The 20,764-nt window shown below is 40.0% G+C and overlaps 2 protein-coding genes and 1 long non-coding RNA gene across 16 annotated transcripts in view; 2 read left to right on the top strand and 1 right to left on the bottom strand.

Moving 5' to 3' along the window:
- Positions 1–246: 246 nt before the first annotated feature.
- On the bottom strand, positions 247–1,636 carry LOC112844104 (uncharacterized). The gene is made up of 3 exons (XR_003216700.1): positions 1,569–1,636; positions 851–990; positions 247–374 (listed from the first exon to the last, which is right to left on the bottom strand). It is a non-coding gene; the product is annotated as an uncharacterized LOC112844104 (long non-coding RNA).
- A 244-nt stretch (positions 1,637–1,880) lies between these two features.
- Positions 1,881–6,632, top strand: uchl3 (ubiquitin carboxyl-terminal esterase L3 (ubiquitin thiolesterase)). Its single transcript, XM_003451614.5, has 9 exons — positions 1,881–2,031; positions 2,211–2,222; positions 3,429–3,557; positions 3,666–3,822; positions 5,023–5,108; positions 5,379–5,426; positions 5,516–5,591; positions 5,708–5,766; positions 5,852–6,632. Exons 1-9 carry the CDS (start codon positions 1,990–1,992, stop codon positions 5,939–5,941), a joined length of 699 nt encoding a protein of 232 aa, XP_003451662.1. The 5' UTR covers positions 1,881–1,989; the 3' UTR covers positions 5,942–6,632.
- Positions 6,633–7,694: 1,062 nt separating this feature from the next.
- The window catches only part of lmo7a (LIM domain 7a), a 49,148-nt gene continuing 36,078 nt past the window's right edge, over positions 7,695–20,764 (top strand). For 4 of the 14 annotated variants that reach the window (XM_019352552.2, XM_013275274.3, XM_019352554.2 and 1 more), the window contains exons 1-4: positions 7,698–8,194; positions 8,323–8,503; positions 16,455–16,525; positions 18,775–18,844. In XM_019352552.2, the coding sequence (XP_019208097.1) occupies positions 8,435–8,503; positions 16,455–16,525; positions 18,775–18,844 (210 nt within the window). In that variant the 5' untranslated portion in view covers positions 7,698–8,194; positions 8,323–8,434. The other 10 variants (XM_025903656.1, XM_019352551.2, XM_019352546.2 and 7 more) reach the window with 7 other exon arrangements.

The following is a 20,764-nucleotide window of genomic DNA, read 5'->3' as shown; positions in this document are numbered from 1 at the left end:
AAAATTAAGCTGGTGCCAGTCTTTCCGGAGGGTAATGCAGGGTGGATCCAAATCTGATGGTGCTTTTCTGTGTTCATAATTTCATCAATTTTGACAATATTCCCATCACCAGTGGATGAAAGGCAGACCCAAACTATAATGTTTTAACCTCACAGTGTGGGTATTGATGCCTCTCTCCTGACCTCCTCTATACAGAACGACAAAGATTTGAACAAAGCAGTTCAAATTAGGATTCATCACCTTATAAGACCTGTTGCCACTCCATGCAGTTCTTGTGTAGTTTGGTATCCCTCTGTCTTTTCTCTCTGTTTCTCTTTCTTATAAATGGCTTTTTGACAGCCACTCTTTCTCTGAGATCATTTCTCATGAGGGATCTGCAAACAGTAGATGGATCAACTGAAGAGCCAAATGCATCTCCCAGGTCCTATGTCAAGTCTTTTTTTTACTATTTATTAAGGACATGACTTTCAGATACTGTTCATCTGGTGGTGGATAGAATAGCGCTTTATTGTCATTGTTTATGTACAACAACAACAAAAATGAATCTGTTTAAGTGGCTTAACAAACCATCATTCCTCTGAAAATGGTCAGTGTACAAGGACTGGACTGAAAATAAGTCATAAAGCAGCCTATGTCCAAATAAAAACTTTGAAAAACTTTCAGAAAGCCTGGTGAACTATGGCTCAAAAGCACTTAAAAAATACACCAAAGTCTGGCTCACTGGAAGCAAAATATGAAAAAGTAAGTGGTGGCTCAAGGCTTTTGCAGAGTATTGTATTTCTTAGTATAATGTCAATAAATCAAACTAAAGGGTTGAAAGCCTCGACAGACCAAAGTCTTACACACTCACCAGTTTAATCATGTTGTCTTGATGATTTGCTGCCTAGGTCTCTGATTTATTGATCCCCTTCAGTTCGGTAAGCCTCTTCAGCACTCTCGAGGTCGATGAACAGCTGTTTTGAATCCCTGCCAAATAGTTCAGATAGGGGACTAGGAGAAAATATAGGGTCAGAGAGAAACAAAAATACATCATCAGACCACTAAGCTTATAACACACAGTCATTACCATGTAATTACAGTCAGTTAAACTCTTTAACAAAAGATTACTAAATAAAATACTACTAATAAAAACAATAATACAACAATAATAAACATTAATAAAAACTTACTACCTACTTAAAAAAAATCTAAAAATTCAACCAACAAACAATTGTTTTCCTCAAGTAATGGTTTCAATTTCACTACGTTTTGGCATAATTCACAAAAACTAAGGTGATGAAGGTATACCACCAAAGTGTTATGAATCAATAGAAAGCTACGTTATGAAACGTTGTTGACTAACTATAACCACACAAATAAAAATATTTTTGTTCTTTCTGTTATTTATCCGGTTTTGTTGTCGTTTTCTTTAGCGATTGAATTCATGGCCAACAACGCCCCCTACTGGTAAAAATAACACTTAGATTAATAATTTAGAAATGAAATAATTTAATTGAGTGTGGTTCTTGTTGTTCATTATTATTATTAATATTATTATGGTGTATAGATCATTAAAAAAAAACAATGACCAGTGTCATATTATGTCAGTTAGATGGTATATCGGGGAATACACTTAAACAGCGTCCATCCATGAGCGCAAAAATGCCGTTGTCTAAGCTCCGCCCATAGCCCTGGAATAGTCCACCGAGGCTGAAGATGGTGGGATTACCATAATTTAATGTTCATTTTGTGTATAAAGAATCATATTTAAACGATTTATAGTAAACATGTTAATGCATCCATATATGTCACATGCCTTATCAAGTCTTTTGGGCATGTTCTTTGGGTAGTTATGGTTTATTGATAAAGGCAAGTCACCCCCGCGGATCACATACATGTCAACGTGCGCCCTCCAGACGCGGAAGCGAATCGCAGCTGTCAAACAGATTTGATTGTAAATCGGACTCAGCGCTACTCTAACGGGAAAACATCACTTAGCTGTGCTTCAAAATGGATTCCCCACGTTGGCTGCCTCTTGAGTCAAACCCAGAAGTATGTTTTCCTGGTTTTCTTCAGAACATGTTGTTTTATCGGAGTTATTCATTCTCAAACATGTGAGAGGCAGCTAACTTGAAGCTATCAGAGAGAACAAAAGCTAAAGCCGTTGTCGCCGATTTGCTAACCCAACAACATTTTCATTAACGTTTTCCATTTGTGTCTTCTCATTTCAGGTCATGACTAAAGTAAGTGTTTTGTTTTTATATTTTCTGTAAAACACGATAGAGTAGTCAAAGCAAATAACCAAACCGGTTCGGAGAGATGCAAGGCCTACTCAGCAGCGGCGTTGCACCTAATGTTATTGTTAAAAGTTTCAAGGCATAATATGATGTAATAATGTCATGTAAACAGACTGACAGGAAACAAAAGTGAAGAAATCTGTTAAGTTTAAAGTTTTGTCAACTTGCCCTGCTTCTAATTTTAAGACGTTCAGTCATTTTCCTCATACCTTTCATCCAACTTTCCAGCTGTTTCAGTCTACAGATACAAGTGCGGTGTGTTTGATGTCACTCGCAGGACACACACTAGATGATTACGTTACACTTTATTGCACAGGTTCCTACAGCTAAGAGTATGATGTAGCATAAATTAAATAGTGTTTTATTGCTACACATAATGTCGTTCAAGTGTGTAACTACTCAAAAGTAGGCGTGAATATGAAAATAAATCAAATTTTGGCCGCATAGACGCAGACGATATAGTAGTGGATTACCGGTTTGTAGTCGAGATTTTGAATGTAGGATGTTGTAGTTTGTTTTGGGGTTTTTGTGTGTGGGGGGGGGTTAACCAAAAAACTATTTTTAAATATTTTGTTTGTTTGTTTTTAACACTTGTTTAACACAAACATCAAACAGAATCACATCTGCATCCTCCAAGCATGAATCATCATCCTTCTAAATAAATTTTCACCAGATATTAAACATTATACACTTCATGGAGGCAGCTCCTTTTTTATTTATCACTTTTTATTTTAGTTTTTGCTGATAGACCGATTGACTGACTGTCTTAGTTGGAGAAGATGTCATTTAGCAATTGAGTGTTTGGTTGAAATAAATAATGAAGGAAATTTCTATTTTCTCCATAAAGTGTCAAAAAATACTTTATTGAAAACAGTGTTACTTTAAAAAGTGCTTATTATTTTGCTATTCTATTAGTACAGTTTTAGTTTTCAAGTTTAGATTCCTGACATACAGTGGCATAATATTTAATTCTATACCAGTTAAATTACATTGAATTGTCAAAAGTTGAATGTTACAGAAACATACTCTCACCTTTTAGGTAGAAATCTCATTTTCAAATGGTAATTAGGAGCCAGCTATTGTATTTATTTTAGATTTAAAATGTCTAAGTTAATTTTGATCTGCATGAATTTACACTCCGCTTGTGTATAGTTTGTTAGCTGTTTGGGTATGAAGCCAACCTGGCAGTTTGGGGATGTGTATGGATTGGATCCAGAGCTTCTCAGCATGGTACCAAGACCAGTGTGCGCGGTGCTACTCCTCTTTCCAGTGACAGAGAAGGTACCTGTTGTTTATAAGTCATGTATTTTCATTATCCATATGTCAACTTTAGATTTGGTTAGGAAACACTGTTAAACAGATTTTCTCTCATCTGCCATGTCTGTCTAGTATGAAGCATTTAAACAAGAAGAGGAGGAGAAGCTCAAAGATCAGCCTCAGGAGGTTTCTCCAGACGTCTACTTCATTAAGCAAACTATTGGAAACGCTTGTGGAACAATAGGATTAATTCACGCTGTGGCAAACAACCAGGCACATCTGGAATTTGGTGAGTTTTCATTATATTTTTTATTGAGGTTACTTTAATGATCATTCAGCTTTATTTAGACAGTTATTTTTTTTATAGCCATCTATCTTGTTTGGTCTTTGATGAACTAATGTGCAAGACCCTATGGATGTATATCAGTGAAGTTGGTATTGCTAGGTGCCTGTTACATGCATAAGAGCGGCAGAATATTAGAAACACCGTCAACACTATGCAGTGTGCCCAAATAATAAACCAAATGACCTTGGTACAAAACCTATAACAAAATATACACCTGTATGTCAGTGTCAAAATCCACTCAGCAGCCACTTCATTAGGTACCTTGCTAGTGCCAGATTGGATCAATTTTGCCTTTGGAAATGACTTAATTCTTAATAGCACAGATTCAAAAAGTTGCTGGAAACATTCCTCAGATATTTTGATCCATGTTGACATGATGGCAGCATACAGTTGCTGCACATTTGTCAATGGTATATCCATTAAACCAGTCTCCTGTTCTAAATGTTCACTATTGGATTGAGACCTGGTGACTGTGATGTCATTGATATCATTTGAGTACAGTTAATTCATTGTCATGTTTGAGATGATTTGAGCCTCGTGACATGGTCTGTTATCCTGCTGAAAGCAGCAATCAGAAGATAGGCACACTGTGGTCATTAAGGGATGGGCATGGTTAGCAACAATACTCAGGTAGGCTGTGGTGTTTAAATGATACATAGTTGGTACAAAGGGGCCCAAAGAGTGCCAAGATTATATCACCCACACCATTACATCACCAACTTGGATGGATCCATTCTCTCATGTTGTTTACAACAAATTCTGACCTTACCATGTGATCTCTGTAAACTCTAGAGATGGTTTTCTTTGAAAATCCTAATAGATCAGCAGTCTGTGAAAACCTCAACAGCACCCATGTCACGTTTATTCTGATGCGTTGTTTGAACTTCAGCAGGTTATCTTGACCATGTCTGCATGGTTAAATGCACTGAGTTGCTGCTTAAATATTTGTGTTAATGAGCAATTGAACAGCCGTACGTATCAGAGTGGTTGTCGAGTTTATGGCCATGTTAAAGCTGACTTTTTATCTCATTTCACTCCATTATACAGGTGTACCTAATAAAGACGTCACTGAGTATAAATCTAATTTTGTGTTTGCTTCTCTGGGTTCTATTAGTGTTTTATAAGTGTTTTTCTTTCTTTCAGAACCTGATTCCCCTCTTAAGAAATTTCTTGAACAAACATCTAAAATGACCCCGGAGGAAAGGGCAACCTTCCTGGAAAAAGACGAGGTTGGAAAAGTGTCTTTATTAAGAACAGGGTGACAAAGTTTTCATCACGTGTGAAGGACAGTACTAAGAATTGTGTAACCAACTTGTCACAAGAGGGCATTGTCATACTTGTGCTTGCTACCGCTTCTACAATGTAATAGTACAAAGTCATAAAAAATTATTTCACAAACCAGGAAAAAGGAAACCGTAACAAGATCAATGCAAAAATGTGCATTATTCAAATATACAACAGAGGAAACATTCAGCCTTTTTTCCTATTTTCTCTTCCAGAGTATACGTGTTACCCATGAATCCAGTGCACAGGAAGGACAGACTGAGGTGTCTTTTTGATTTTTAACTCTCAAGGTTTTTTGCATGCTTTGTGTTGAACTTCATGCATTCTAACTTTTGCTTCTTATCTGTTGTAGGCACCAAGTTTAGACGAGAAAGTGAATCTGCATTTTATAGCTTTTGTGAATGTTGGAGGGCACTTATATGAACTGGGTAAGTTAGCCACAAAGCAAGAATGTGCTTATAGAAAATATTTGGTAGAATTTGTCACATTGTTGATGCACATTTTTGTTAAACCTACATGGTTAACTTTTTCTTCCAATATCTAGATGGCCGTAAGCCTTTCCCTATTGCCCATGGAAAAACCTCAGAGGATACTTTCCTTGAGGTGAGACAACCAAATAAAACTGAGATGGTAATAATAATACTGCCATAAGCTTGCCTACATTCCATCATTGTCTTCCTTTTTCTAGGATGCTGTAGAGGTTTGCAAAGTCTTTATGGCTCGCGACCCTCAGGAGGTTCGTTTCACCATCATTGCCCTCTCCAAAGATTCATACTGAGGAAACTTCTCTCTTTTTTCCTCTTTTTTCTTTGACCCTAGAAAACAAAGACAACATTACTGCCAAACATTCTTAAGTGCTGACTTTATTTAATTTTTTTTTTTTTCAAAATGCTATAGCAAGTCAATGTGTGAAGAAAATAAAATGTCAGGGATATCCATGTAAAGTAATTTCCACTTGTGTTCTACATAGTTGTTAAATGAATTCTAAAGCAAACAGAGTGCTGCTTGTCAATAAAGGTATTTCTCATTGAGATCTGAATTTTCCAGCTCGCCTCTGCTGACATCTCTAAATGTCATACAGGTGTTAGCTGTATGGTCTCGACATTGCACTACGGTTTGTTTACTTAATTTTTGGCCTTTTAGTGCAGAAGGAAATGTTAAAAAATTCTACATCACTGAGGAAAGTCAACATTTTTACTCAGACTTCAATGACACATACTGTATGTAGTGATTTGTTTTAAATGAGATGTCTAATCACATGCTCAACACAAGCTGAAGAAACACATTTTGCAAGCTATTTCATTCATAGCTTTGAGGGGAAAAAATAGGCCTAATGTTGTTGGATGCAGTAATGATGTTGAAGTGAGGCTCACTAAACACGCAGACTATACAGCTGTAAATCTGTGTGGAAGATGCCTAGATTTTTGTAATAAGAAATATGTCAAATAAATGAAAAATTTATTAAGCTCTTCTTTTGTGGATATTTTTTTTTCCTGTTGCAAAACCATTAGCTTTTTACCTTCATCCTGAAAAAAAGAGTTTTTACAGGACTCTATAAAGTCCATTGAAAAGCAAAGTACCCCCTTAAAACTTCCATAGGGGTCAAAAGGGTACATAGCAGCCAGGTGCTGCTAATCAAATGCACTTATTCATTTATTATTAGAAAGAGTGAGTGTCTTTATAAATGCAGAAGTTTTGGCAGTTTGCTGGTTCGGAGAATTTAGGTATGTGTTAACACAATACCACAATCTTCCCAGAAGTGGACATCCTAGCAAATTCACCTCAAGGTTAGGCTGTGCAATGCTTAGAGAAAATGCAATAAACCCACTACCTATATCTTAAACTCTACAGGCCTCATGTTACATGTTTAACCCCTGACAGTATGATTAAAAAAAGACTGAACAAATATTGGTTGTTTGAAAGGGTTTCCAGGAGATAAGGATGTCTCATCTCTAAAATGAGCATGGCAGAATGATTTACACCTGAACAAAACACAAGACTTGGAACAGTGTTTTTTGGACAGATGAGACCAAAATAACCCGATATTTCTTGAAAACCAAACAGCACATCAGCAGATGGCTCATACAAACTGTCAGCGTGGTGATGGAGGGCTTGTTTTGCTATAGGACCTGGTATTTTCCAAGTCACTGAATTGACCATGAAATTTCTCTTTATACCAAATATTCTGCATGGTTGTAAAGGAGAGTGGGGAAAATTCCAATGAATTATACAGAAACTGATCACATCAAATTATTGCTACTAAAGTTCTACAAGCTACTGACTCATGCTTCATTTTTCATGGAACTGCAGATAATCTTGTAGCACGTAGCCTCTTCCCTACAAGTACCAAAACCAAAAAAGCCCAGCTGATTGAAATTTAATCAGTAAGTTGTTCTAAAAGTTGCAAACCAAATCCCACTCATTTTTATGGATCGGTATCCCGTTGTTTCGCAATGAAGTTTGAAACCCTCGAGTAAAGCATGTGCTCAGGTCTTGCAATACCCCTTAATCACCGCTTGGTGGTGGTGCAGGAAAAGAACGTTATTTTTAAGGTAGAGCCGAACTCCTGCAATTACAGAAGTTTTATCCATAGACTCAAAGTTTTTTTTCCGCAACATTTTTGTGTTTGGAGACCAGAAGTCCCACCGACCTCACATTTTCTTTCAGGATATTTGTAGTCCGACAGAATTTAGTGGCTTACCTCAGTATACAGTTACACTAACGTGCATCTGGCCCAAACCAGGAGTCCAAATACCTTTCTTGGTGGGGGGGGGCTAACAGTATGTTTCAACTGGAATCCGTTCAAGGACCTGTGGGTGGTCCCCGGACCCGGGTTTGGAGACACTCCCGCTGCAGACTCTAACTCAAGCAGCTCTAAAACTTGAGGTGAAAAACTATCTTTCGTGTGAGTGCTGCAAGAGGTGAGCTCTGCGCGACTTCAACTACTCTCAGTCGCTGCGTAAAAAAGGTGGAGTGTGTAAACCCGCTGCCAAAAGGACACAAAGCACAGGTGTGTCGGATGAAAGAAAAGGTAAGCAGCCGCAAGATGATGCACATTGTTACACCTTGCATTCATTCACGGATGAGCAGGTGAGAAAGAACAATAGGAGGCATATTTGATGAATGACTGAGAGTTCACCTGTGTGCACTTTTATGTAGATTGATTGAGTTTGCTTGCTTGAGCTGGCTCACATTTATGTGGACCTTTTACATGCGGGCTGCTAGGAACCCACTTTACCCGCCGGTGAAGCTCGGATAATAAGTAATTGTGATGGAGTGGCGTGAGCAGTCTTCTGTCAGCTGCGAGGAAGCCTACTCGGAGGCGCAGAGTTGGATTGAGGTGAGTAAAAACATGTTTTTTTTTATATTTCAGAACTTTCTTTACTTCTTTTCTTTGCTGTCCTCAGCAGAATTAACAGGTAAGGCAGTCTATAAGTCAAAGTTAAGGACTGTCAGTTGCTAGTGAAAAAGATCTGTTATTTGTATATCTTTTTAATTTTACAGTTATGTTTTTGGCGGAGTTTGACCTTCCAATGCATACATGCTTGAGAAATGCTTTATGACTGTGAACTCAGCAGCTGCTTTATCCGCCAGCACCCAAGTTCCAAATAATAATAGCCCTGACTCACAGATCCATACAGGCATGTGTCACCTTTTGACCTCACGTCTCAAGTTACCCGGCCATCAGTCTTCTCTTTTGAAAGATGAATCACACAATTCTTAGCGCTTATCTCTTTTCTCTTCGCAGAACAGGTAGGTGGGTCTGACCCCAGTCATCACTGTTGCTGGCTGATGCTTCTGATGTCAGATCTTGCCTAGACCTGTTTTTTTTTTTTAAATTATTTCTCTTTGCCTTTGAGGCTCCAGTTGCTGCAGGTAGAGAGGAAAACCCAAAAGAGCAATTAGGAAAATCTTCTATGACTGATCCAAGCTATTGTACAATTGTGGATTAACTCCGATTCATTACAAATGACTGAGATTTTGGGTTTATGGTGCTTATACAAAATTACATGTTAGCAATGAATCCAAGCATTCGTATTTCGTGCTGCATATTATGATTATGACCAATTCTGAAAGTGAGCAATATACAATAGAGGTTTTGACAAGTGGGTTCCTTTCTGAAGCTGAAAAAGTGTTTTACAGTAATTTCCCCCTCTCTTGTGGTAGCCATCAAATTTTAAAATAGATGCCAACAGAAAAAAACTCCAGCTGTTCCATTTCATTCCTAAAATGTCATATTCTCTAAAGTTTCCACTCCAACTCGCGCCAGACTGGCGCTTTTTTTTTCTATTCTCTTAACAAGCGGGTAAAATTATGTGTCCTCATCTTGCAAATTCTCTTCCCAGCAGGGCTTCATGAAGCTGCTGCATGGCCCTAACTAAACAAATATTGTTCTTATTTCATGAGGGTGAATCTGAATGCTTTCAATGTGACATCAGTGTCTCTCACACTTGCACACTGGCCCATTGTAGTGGCTTTGCTCGTGGAGTGAGGTGGGGGCATGATGGTCTGCAGGGAGGGTGAGCAGAAAGCTGAACAAATGGGTGAAGGCAATGGGGGTAATATTTTTTTGAAAGAATAGGAATAAGAAATTTTCTGCAATACAAGAACAATCAGCTACTTAGTACCATCATAGGGGAAAGGTTTCTCTTCAAAGAGATCCCCCCCTCACTTCTTGGATTCAGCCACTGAATGATTAACAAGCTGCTTGGCTTCACAGCACTTTAAACAGAGGCTTGTGTGCGTGGAGAGGTTGGTGGTGTTGTTAAAAACTAGACTAAATGGTCTGGAGCCTGTCACATGGACACATTCCTGCATTAGCTTCCATGGCTGTGAACATAGCCCCCTCGAAGCTGGCAGGCTGTCAGCACAGGGCGCTGCGTCCTACAACCACAGGGCCCGGTGGAATAATGGAGGTCCTTGTTAATTAAATAGAAAGGCTTCAAGTGTGATTGGTGGGACAATTGAGAACAAGTGGCTGTGTTTATACTTACAGGTCAGAAGATCATGTGTATGGCTGGCCCTACAATAAACAATCTGCTATGAATAATAACTTGGCAATTAGTAATATAATAAAATCATTAAGTGTTAGCATGTGTTTCACTAACGATGTTGTAGCAAGCAAAGATGTCAGACGCACGGCGGCATCTTTTCCGCCACCTCTTTTGTTTACGTTGTCATTAATAAGACTGAATTTTTCAAAGAGCCTGCTCTCAGAACAGTTCTAGGTGGGGTTTCCCAGTAGCTGTTGGTCCATGTGAAGCTCATGTTAACATCCCAGTCTTTATTCTGTATAACATTTCAATTCTTAATGCTATGTGTTCGTGTGTGTGTGTGGTTAGTATAAAAAAATGCTGCATTGTGTTTCTCAAAAAAAAACCAAAGTGGAACAAAGCAAAGGGTCAAAGGTAACATAATACTGCAGATATTGTGAAGTTTTGTTACTTATCTGGTTACAGTTGTGTAATACTGAACCAAAACTAAGCCCTTTATGGTTTCTTATCCCGTCTACCATAGTAACTTGTGTAAGCAATGTAACTTAATTCTACCTTTCTGGAGATTTTCCACATGCACTCACTGGCCACTTTGTTAGGTACACCTGTTCAACTGCTTGGTAATTCAAACCTCTAATCAGCCACATGGCAGCAACTTAGTGCATTTTATTTTTCTTGCAGATATGATAAGTATCAGAATGGGGAAGGAAGGTGATTTAAGTGACTTTGAGTGTGGCATGGTTGCTGTTGCCAGAAGGGCTAGTTGGAATATTTTGGAAAATTATAATAAACTGGGATCTTCCTGCACAACCATTTCTAGGGTTTACAGAGAATGGTCCAAAAGGAAGAAAGGATCCAGGAAGTGGCAGGAGAATATGGCAAGACCGCTTCAAGCTGATAGGAAGCCAACAGGAACTCAAATAGCTGGTTGTTACAACCAAGCGATGCAGAAGTGCACGACACGTAGAGCTTTTAAACAGATGAGCTGCAACAGAAGCAGATCACACCAGGTGCCACTTCTCTCATTTAAGAACAGAAAGCTGAAGCTACAGTTTACACAGACTCACCAAAATTGGAAGACAAGTGAAGACTGGAAAACCGTTGCCTGGTCTGATGATTCTCAATTTCTTCAGCAACATTTAGTTTGTAGGATCAGAATTTGTTGTAAACAACATGAAAACATAACCCTGGCTCATATCAATAGTTCAAGCTGGTGATGGTGTTAGTATACTAGTGTGGGGCGACCGTGGTTCAGGGGGTTGGGAAGCTCATCTTGTAACCGGAAGGTTGCCAGTCGATCCCCAGCTCTGTCTGTCTTGGTCGTTGTGTCCTTGGGCAGGACACTTCACCTACCGCCTACTAGTGATGGCCAGAGGGGCCGATGGCGCGATATGGCAGCCTTGTTCTGTCAGTCTGCCCCAGGGCAGCTGTGGCTACAACTGTAGCTTGCCTCCACCAGTGTGTGAATGCGAGAGTGAATGAATAGTGGAGTTGTAAAGGGCATTGAGGGTCTCGAAAAGCACTATATAAATGCATTCCATTATTATTTTCTTGTCAGACCTTGGGCCTTTAGTTCCAACTGTGGCCTACAAGCACATTACAGCAGTTCTGAGGCCAAAGAGGTTCAACCAAGAATTAGCAAGGTGTACCTAGCAGTGTCTGGTGAGTGTAGGAGTGATTTCATTGTTATTTACCTTTTAAATGGTAAATGGTAAATGGCCTGTATTTATATAGCGCTTTCTAGTCCCTAAGGACCCCAAAGCGCTTTACATATCCAGTCATTCACCCATTCACACACACATTCACACACTGGTGATGGCAAGCTACGTTGTAGCCACAGCCACCCTGGGGCGCACTGACAGAGGCGAGGCTGCCGGACACTGGCGCCACCGGGCCCTCTGACCACCACCAGTAGGCAACGGGTGAAGTGTCTTGCCCAAGGACACAACGACCGAGACTGTCCGAGTCGGGGCTCGAACCGGCAACCTTCCGATTACAAGGCGAACTCCCAACTCTTGAGCCACGATCGCCCATTTTAATCACCTGTTTATTTTCTGTAAATGTTTTTAAGTGCAGCAAAAGTTTGAAAAATGTCTCTTTTAGTATAGCAAGTTGTCCAAGTTGAGGTCATTGGGGTGTGGGTTTTGTTAGCCAGCTAAACGTAATATTGCAAAATGTTACAGTTATAGTGAAATACAATGGATAAAAAAGGACACATTTTTTGGAAAAGAAGTATCTATTCAAATACAACTTTCCTCAATTATTTCATACAAAGACTGATTTGGAAAGAATTTCACAATTAACAATCCAGAAAGGATATTATTAGATATGCTTTAATTCCATGTGGGGTTTGAGACATTTTGCAGCCATCCACATAAAATAAGTAAAATGAGAAGGTTATGAAACACTATCTGATCCCAGCTAATCCACACAACATGCTACGACAGATTTCCTTGACTTTTTGTGTGCAAAGTTTTCCTTATATAAGTGTTATGTAGGGTCATTACCTTTTCTACAAATTTTAATTTTTTTTCAATGTTGCCAAGTTTGAATGAATCCCCTCCTCCCCGTGACCTATGCCGCTGTGTTGTGGAATTGATGATTAGTCACTTCACTGTAGCCTCACTCGGGGTTTTGACTGTTTTGACAGAAACCAATTAGAAACGAGGCCGCATGCTTTCAGACGTACTCATGTGAGACCAGCCCTCAAACAAGACAACATTCCCTTGCAGTTACATGTTGATGTACTCCTATTATTCCAGTATGCTGATGGTGTTATTACTAAGTGCTTCCACAGTAGTGTCTTTTCCTTGAGTCCAAACCTTGAAATATTTGGATATGGTCCCAGTTTCCCTCTGATGACCCATACCTCAATGTGCTGCAGAAGAAACAAAGAATTTCAGGAACAATTAGTGGCGAGAGGGGGCTGCATCCGCACAAACCTTGAATACAGAGTTGCCTCAGTGCCCTGCATGAATAAACAATAACTGCGGTCATGGACGTAGAGTCTCTGAATATTTGGCCTCTACCACAGATAATGGTTCACTCCAATAATAATAATGAATTTCACAGGACCCTTCCACAGCCCAGAGTAAACTTTGGTCACATTTTGGTGGAAGCTGGAAGGTGAAGGTGGGTGCGCATGAAGGCAAGCTGTTTTTGAAATGCCTGCTCGGGCTTAAACCTCCCTGTTAAATCAGAGCGGCAGTATGTTGGTGCAGATTAGAGTTTTTATCCCACATGGCAGGTTGAACAGGAGAGGGAGGGCACAGCAGGGCTGGATCTAAGTGCAGTTAATACCTCTAATGATGACTGTAGAGGATAAAATTATGCCAACGCTTCCAGCTTTGTGTTAATTCCAGGTCGGCTCCCATTTTTAGACTTCAAGTTATTATTGGAATCATTTTGTTGGTTTGCTGGTTGATTCTCCGATATAACTCTGAAAAGAACATTTAAAGAAAAATAAATAAAGGAACACTTTTAGGAAAGACCCGAATTAGATGGAATCATACTTCCGATAATGTTCCCACATGTAGTGTTTGTTTGCATGCATGCAAATCCCAGCTGTGTGTATAGAACAGTAGGGGTCAGGATTTCATATGCCAACTGCAGCAGCTGGCTGACTGCTCTCTATCTACTGTAGGAGTTGTTTGCTCTCCGTGTGATTTTGTGTTTGTGTCTACATGTCTGTAGCTTTGCATATCTGCGTTCTGGTTTTATGTTCTCAGTGTCTGGTTCTGATTGTATTTTGGTCAATGAAAGAGGAGCAGGCCAAGATCTCAGTGTATTATGTAAACCAAACATGTATTTCCCAAACAGCAGCACAATCACATATGCAGAATGGCTTCCTCCTACTAGTGTGAGAACCTTAATCTTTATTCATCTATTACACCATGGTCTAATACTTTTGGAATGATGGGTATTTGAGGTTTTGGGCATCTCAGCTTACCTAGGGCGTGTTTTGGGGTGTAGCACAATCTGTTGGCAAGGAATAATAGTGGCATCCAGCCAGTCTCTATAATTGTTTCTGTTTCTCCTGTCATCCTCAAAATGTTTGCCTGTACTTAACTATACTAGTAATTGTCCCAGCTTTTGTTCCTTTCTGTGGGACAAAGGAAGTCAGACAAAAGGCTTTGAACTAGGAACATCTGATCAATCAGTCAGCGAGACTCGTCCAACTTGTTTTTGCTTTCTGTGAGAGTGTGTGCATTTTTGTTTTGGCTCATGCCAGCTGCACCCACCAGACTTATTCTTGTAGTTCAATGTGTCAGCTCACCCTCCCTCTTGGTGATTTAAGTTACAGTAATGTGCAAAAGTCTTGAGTCAGCCTCCGTTTCTTTATATTTTGCTGGAAAAATGTAAATAGCCGTAGCAATTTATCAAAACACGTCCAAACATACATGGAAATACTGTATATAAGGCAAAAACAGACTGTTCAATTTGGCTTCTTGAACATTAACCTTCCATTGAAACCAGTTCTGATGAGGATTCAGTGAACAGTAGATGGATCATCTGAAGGGTCAGATGTGTTTCTCAGGTTATTTCAGAAAGCCTGGGAACTATTGCTCAAGACCTCTTTAAAAATGTGTTTTACAATGTGCATGCTCCCACAGTAAAAAAAAAAAAAAAAAAAAATACTATGATAATATTGAGGTTGCCATTGTAGTCATAACCTCTGCCAGAGAGGATAGCACTGCTTTTTGTTTCAACTCTTCAGGGATTGCTCAAAAACTGAGCACAATGTGTTGGAATGATAGGCCACTGGCAAAGGAACACTTGGCTAGTGTTTGGTAAAAAGCCAGGTCCAGAATAAGTTAAAAAGTCCTTTCTGCTTTGGAAAATAGGGTAGGGTATTTTTGTCCAGTTGTTTTTACTTGTCCTCCAATGCACTTACCACACTGCAAAAGTTCTGTGAATACATGTATAATTGTCTAATGTGTTTTGATGTACATGCAAATTTTAAAAAAAAAAGTTCCACAATCCTGATTCCAGAAAGGTTGGGATGCAAAAAGTAAATAGAAACAGAAACCTTGCATATTTCAACAAGACAATGGTAAACTGCATACTACATCTATTACAGCAGTATGGCTTCATAGTAGAAGAGTCCAGGTGCTGCACTGGCCTGCCTGCAGTGCAGACGTTTCACCAACTGAAAACATTTAGAGCACCAGATCCACAAAGATCCAGGGCTCTTGAACGGCTAGAATCCTATATTAGAGAATAATGGGACAACATTCCTCTCCCAAAAGTTCAGCATCTGGTTTCCTCGGTTCCCAGATGTTTACAGACTGTTGTTAAAAGAAAAGCGGATGCTACATAGTGGTGAACGTGGCCCTGTCCCAACTTTTTTAAGACATGTTGCTGCCATTCAATTTAAAATAAGCTAGTATTTCTTTTAAAAAAGTACATCTCAGTTAAAAATATTTAAAATGTTGTTGTGAATAAAATGTGATTTTATTAAAACGACATTAATTGCATTCTGTTTTTATTTACATTTTACACAGCAAATGAACCTTTGTGGAATTGGGATTATAACATATCCACTATAAAGGATTGTGCAGAGCTGGTGGAACTATTTGCTCTGCTTTCAAAGATAACTGGATACAGGAACTGGATACAATCACAGGTACTGACTGATGTGTTAGTCTGACAAACTTAGAGTGGTTAGTAACATAAAAAAGCTATTATTGGAAGCTCAGAATGCATTAATGAAAAGCTACAACAAGCAGATACAAAATATAATTAGTGTTATTTTTAAAATCAAGGATGCAAATGTGCATGAGTTTAAATGCATAAGGCTGCACGACATGCGTGCAGTGTGTTTGTCTGCGTAATGGCTCTTGGTGTTCCTGCAGCGGTGGTTTTAGATCATGGGAAAGGCATGAGGCTATAACAAAGTGCTGTGTTCCTCCCGTACTCCAGATGCTGCCATAGCTTTGTGGTTCAGGCAGTCTGACTCCAGCACAGTTTTAGCACAGCTCTCCGGTTTACCAGCAGCTTTTGGCATTAAAGTGAGAAGACCCGAGGTACTTGTGAGCTCCTGGGAATACCTGAAGAACTGTGCGCGACTCTCTCCCTGCAGAGACAGCATAGGAACTCAAGAGGAAATACCTCTGACTTCCTCTGCTACTGTTCTCAACATCCTACCTTTCTTCTCCAGGCTCTCCACCCTATTTCACACATATAACACCCCACCCCCCCTTCACCTCCCGCCTCCTCTCCTCATCCAACCCTGATTGCTCTGTTATGTTGTTTTTTTTTTTTTTGTATCACTTTTTTTTCTCTTTTTTTCCCCAGGCAGTAACCAAGAAAAAATTTGGGAGCAAGGACTTCCGATCTGCGCTGGAGAATGGCGTTCTTCTGTGTGAGTAAGTACTCTGCTTTTCCCAGGCAACTCTCGTAAGCCACTCATTCATAAGGAATCCCTCCGCTCTCCTTCAGGTCTGCGCACCGACGTAAGTGTTACTGATGTTTCCCAGGCAGACCCCCTGCTGGGTCACTGTTTGTTTGTTAGTCATATGAAGTGAGCCTGTGTTTTGAGACAGCACAATAGTGACTCTATTATGTAGTTATTTGATGTTTTCTTTGTCAGCTCTTTCCCCTGTGGTCTTGTTTGAGAATATGAAATGTGATCTATTTCAATAGGAGCTGTGTTGTGTGTTTGACAGATGTTACAGATCTGTGGATCGGGCAGAGCGCCATCGTTACTTTAATGAGAGCTGTGTGAGAAGCTGTGTAGTGAATGGAAAGAGCTCCAGTTGAAACCGCACTGGAGAATCGGGGCATCCCGCTTTCTCATTAGCATGGGTACATCGACATTTTTGATGAGTTGGAGGAACAAATTTATCTGTCCGGAACTGGCTTGTGTGTTCATTCACTAACTGCTCTTCTTAGAGTTGTGGGTTTGTGGCTTTTTCTCAGATTAGGGCTCTGTGTGTGAGGGCTAGCCTCATGTCCCTTCATGTGTCTGCTTGTGGGCAGCACTGCTAAATGGGCACATCACTGATGTGATTTGCTCGGATCAGCAGGAAGCTGTAATTACCAGCAGGCCATGCAGAATCTTCCACACTCTATTGGCATTGGTTCAGAGAAGAAGCCGTTCATTCTGCTGATTTGATCCTGACTCGTCTGTTTGCCTGATGTCAGAGAACTACACGGACACTCTCACTCACGGGCTGTCTGTGTTTTCTCAACACAAGGAAGAGGAAGACTGATTAAAATCGCTTTCACCTAGCAACGCTGCCTCCCTTCCCATTGTGTTGTGGTTATCGGAGTTTCTCGCTTGGAAAAGAATGTTTTGGGTGGATCGCAGACATGTTTATATCCTACTTCACTTAAAGTGTGTGTTATCTCGTAATGTTCCATTGTTTCATGCTAAATGAGTAATGTGAACCCAAATGCCCCTTTGCATTCTTTCTTTACATCTATTGTAAGCCCATGCTAAGCCTTATACCAGTCCATCCGCTCCCAACCTGCAGAGTAAACAAATTATTTTGCCTCATGTTGAGCTTTTAATGTGTTGTTTTTCTTTAATCAAGCAGTGGGGGTTGTAGTCACACATTTTATTACTTTGCATTACATTTTACAGGGATTTTATTATTCAGTCATGCAGAATAATAAAACCAACTGCACAATATCGCATAGTTTCATGCTTACCCCCTAAAAACCCTTCACAACATGCACATGGATCATCTGTGGGTGTCTCTTACTCTCTGGCGCTGGGATGTTTGCTAATAATTCGAAGTCAATCAGCTTGGAAATTTGGAGATCGGTAAGCACCCTTTGCTCTTGGTAGAGTTTCTCAGCAGTTTGTGCAGCGTAGTTATAACAGAGCTGGGGGAGACCACTGCCTTTGGGGAGTGCACCTGTCAAAGCAACATCCATATAAATCCCAAGGTTTCCCAGCTGAAAACTGAATTTAAGCTAGATGCTCAGTATTCCTCAGTTGACCTGTCAGTCATGTTAATGTAGCTCCCTGGTGTATAAAGCATATGATCTATTTTTTTAAAAGCTAAGTAGTAATGAATATAGGATTTGGTTGCAGTCCTTGTACTCTGAGTATATTTGATTGCAAAATATTCTGTAATTTAAACCGTGAAAGGAAGACTTTTTAAACTGGAAGCATGACTTGTAAAAACAGAAGATTTTTACTGTGTGGTAGTTCTTTTTTTTCCGACCAGATCTCTGAGGCGCAATAAACTGTGGTCATCTTATGAAGCCTTTGTCCAGTTGGTCAAGCTGTAATTGCTTTTTTGTGTTTAATTTCAATTTATTTGTTTTTTTCTGCCTTGGGTGTTTGGTCAACACCAGAAACCCATCATCTATCTTACTTACTGTTTTCTGAGGCTGATTCAAGGTTTGTTTGGGGTTGTTTCAGTGTTGGAGGGTGTATTTTAGGAGCAGTGTGCCTGGTGTGTTTACATCACGGATGCAGCAGTGGCGATTTGCTAAACTGAAGCCAGGTGGCTACCATTAAACAAAGTCGTAAACACACAACACTAAGACTTTGCAACACATTTTATTCGTTCCCTCGCAGTTAAAGCAGGCTAGCCAATAACCAACTCCTTTCACTCACCGTCTCCCTTCCCCTTGTCCTCTCCCTCTCTTTTGCTCACAGACTGATTAACAAGATCAAGCCTGGTGTTGTCAAGAGGGTTAACAGACTGCCTACTCCTATTGCTGGACTGGTAAGTTTGTTTTTTTCTTATTGTTTAGTCTCAATCTTATTGTATTTAAAAGCTGTACTCAGACATATCTTTTAAATACAATAACAGCTCATCTTTATTTTGATCATAGTTTTGTCTCTCGTTATTGCATTTTTTTGGATAATTTCTATTGTGGAGATAGTAGTGGGTGTCTTAGATGGGGTGGAGCAGTGTGAGGTGTAGCAGGCAGCAGCAGAGTGTTTGCTCAGTGACTTGTCGCTCCACGTATCCTTCCACGCTATTAAGTTCAATGAACGTGAAGCTGCTTGAAATGCCACCGGTTCATTTGGTTGCATCATAAATACGGGGATGGCCGTGCTGAAGGCTGCGTTCAATCAAAACCATTACAGACAAAAGGTGTTTGTGTTGGCATGATGATTACGGTTTTGATTGAGTGATAGAATGTTAGAAGGGGCCAGATTTGGGGTTTAAAACCAAGCGGCAACCTGCAGAGCGGAAAAACTGAACGCTGAAGTTCAAGAAGCTGTAGTTCCTTTAACGGCCATGTGACGCTGGCTCCAAGAGTGAGTCAATCCCCACAAACCCTCAAGTTTAAAGTTGCAACAGAAATAAACATGTCTTTAGAGTGGTACAAAAGCATCTTTCGTTTCTATGGCTAATTTCGTTCCTCGTGACGACACAACAGAGGATACATTTTTAGAAAACTCATCTGTTTCAGTTGCATTAAGATGTAAATTCAATCTTTGCATCAAATTTAGTATTACAGAGAAATATGGAAATCCCTTAGAAACCAAATTGACATTAGCATTAAGTATTGGCGTTTTGTCCAGATATACCTGCATTACAAAGTAGGATTTGGGCTTATCCAGGTAATTTCAAGGTTCAAAATAGATTTTTAGTAGTATGACGATGGCTGACCTCTTACCGGGGTACACCAACATTGCAAGTTATGCTTCGGGCCTTACCTGCTCTGCAGCAGGTTATTTTCGAGATCAGAGATCAGCAGGTATAAAATCTCCACCTACTGACCAAAATGATGTCACCATTCCTGGAAGAAAGCTCAGAAAGAAGTGTGATCGCTTAGCTTCATTGCTGATGTTACGGTAAGTGAAGCCAGATCATGGAAAGATATCTTGGGTTTGTTTAACTTGCTTTGTAGTACAGGGCCCAGGTCCATTTTCAAAGACAAAAATAGTAAGCCAGTGGCTTGTGTCTTTGGTTATACCTTAGCATAGCCTGTATCTTTGGTACAGGCTATGCTAAATACCTGTTTTTGAATCAGTCGGCCTGGTACTGTTGTCACATTTCAGCTGAGATCTTTTGGGCCCAGCTGGTTTAGCTAACATGGATGTTTTGGGAGTGTCTGCAAACAACTTCTCGGGTAGGTTTAAAAACCTACCTTAAACCCATCCCTCAGCATCTCTCTGTTGTGGGAGTAATTGGGACCAGCTGTCTAGTGGAATTATAGAGAATCCCAACCCTAGCCGAAGCAGAGTGAGTTCATGTGTGTCTATGGGCTATGCTGACAAGAGAGCCAGTGTGTAAACAACAAACATGCGCCATCATATAGGCATTTTGACGTAAATCAAATTTCCTGTCAGTTTGTTTTGGACTGCTACTGACAGAGCTGGCCGGGCACCTGCTGAGGTAATAAGTGTCTCCTCCATCTGCAGCATTTGTGTGGTATTTCCAAGACCTGGACATAAACCTGAAACCACCTGATCATAAATTCTCCCGCAAATGTGAAGGCTTCTGGTTGGCTCGAGGCTATCAGTGACTGCCAACCACATGGAGAAAAGTGGAAAGTTCTCCAGACGAACATTACTCAGTCTCACTGATGCGAGAATATATTTCCTCTCCAAGTACTCTCACTTTTTCCCCCTATCTCTCGTCTCTTTAAATAGCAATAAGTGTGGTCTTTGGTGGTGTTGGTGGTGGTGT

This window comes from Oreochromis niloticus, linkage group LG16 (genome assembly GCF_001858045.2).
Source record: "Oreochromis niloticus isolate F11D_XX linkage group LG16, O_niloticus_UMD_NMBU, whole genome shotgun sequence".
Classification (NCBI taxonomy): domain Eukaryota; kingdom Metazoa; phylum Chordata; class Actinopteri; order Cichliformes; family Cichlidae; genus Oreochromis; species Oreochromis niloticus.
The sequence above is the reverse complement of the archived record's forward strand: the minus strand, read 5'-3'. Positions and strand labels throughout refer to the sequence as shown.

Bases quoted from the DNA above. Each gene is read 5' to 3' on its own strand.
- uchl3 (XM_003451614.5), top strand. From the start codon at position 1,990: ATGGATTCCCCACGTTGGCTGCCTCTTGAGTCAAACCCAGAA. The intron at 3,823-5,022 runs GTGAGTTTTCAT...TCTTTCTTTCAG, and splicing joins CCAGGCACATCTGGAATTTG to AACCTGATTCCCCTCTTAAG. The intron at 5,592-5,707 runs GTAAGTTAGCCA...TCCAATATCTAG, and splicing joins AGGGCACTTATATGAACTGG to ATGGCCGTAAGCCTTTCCCT.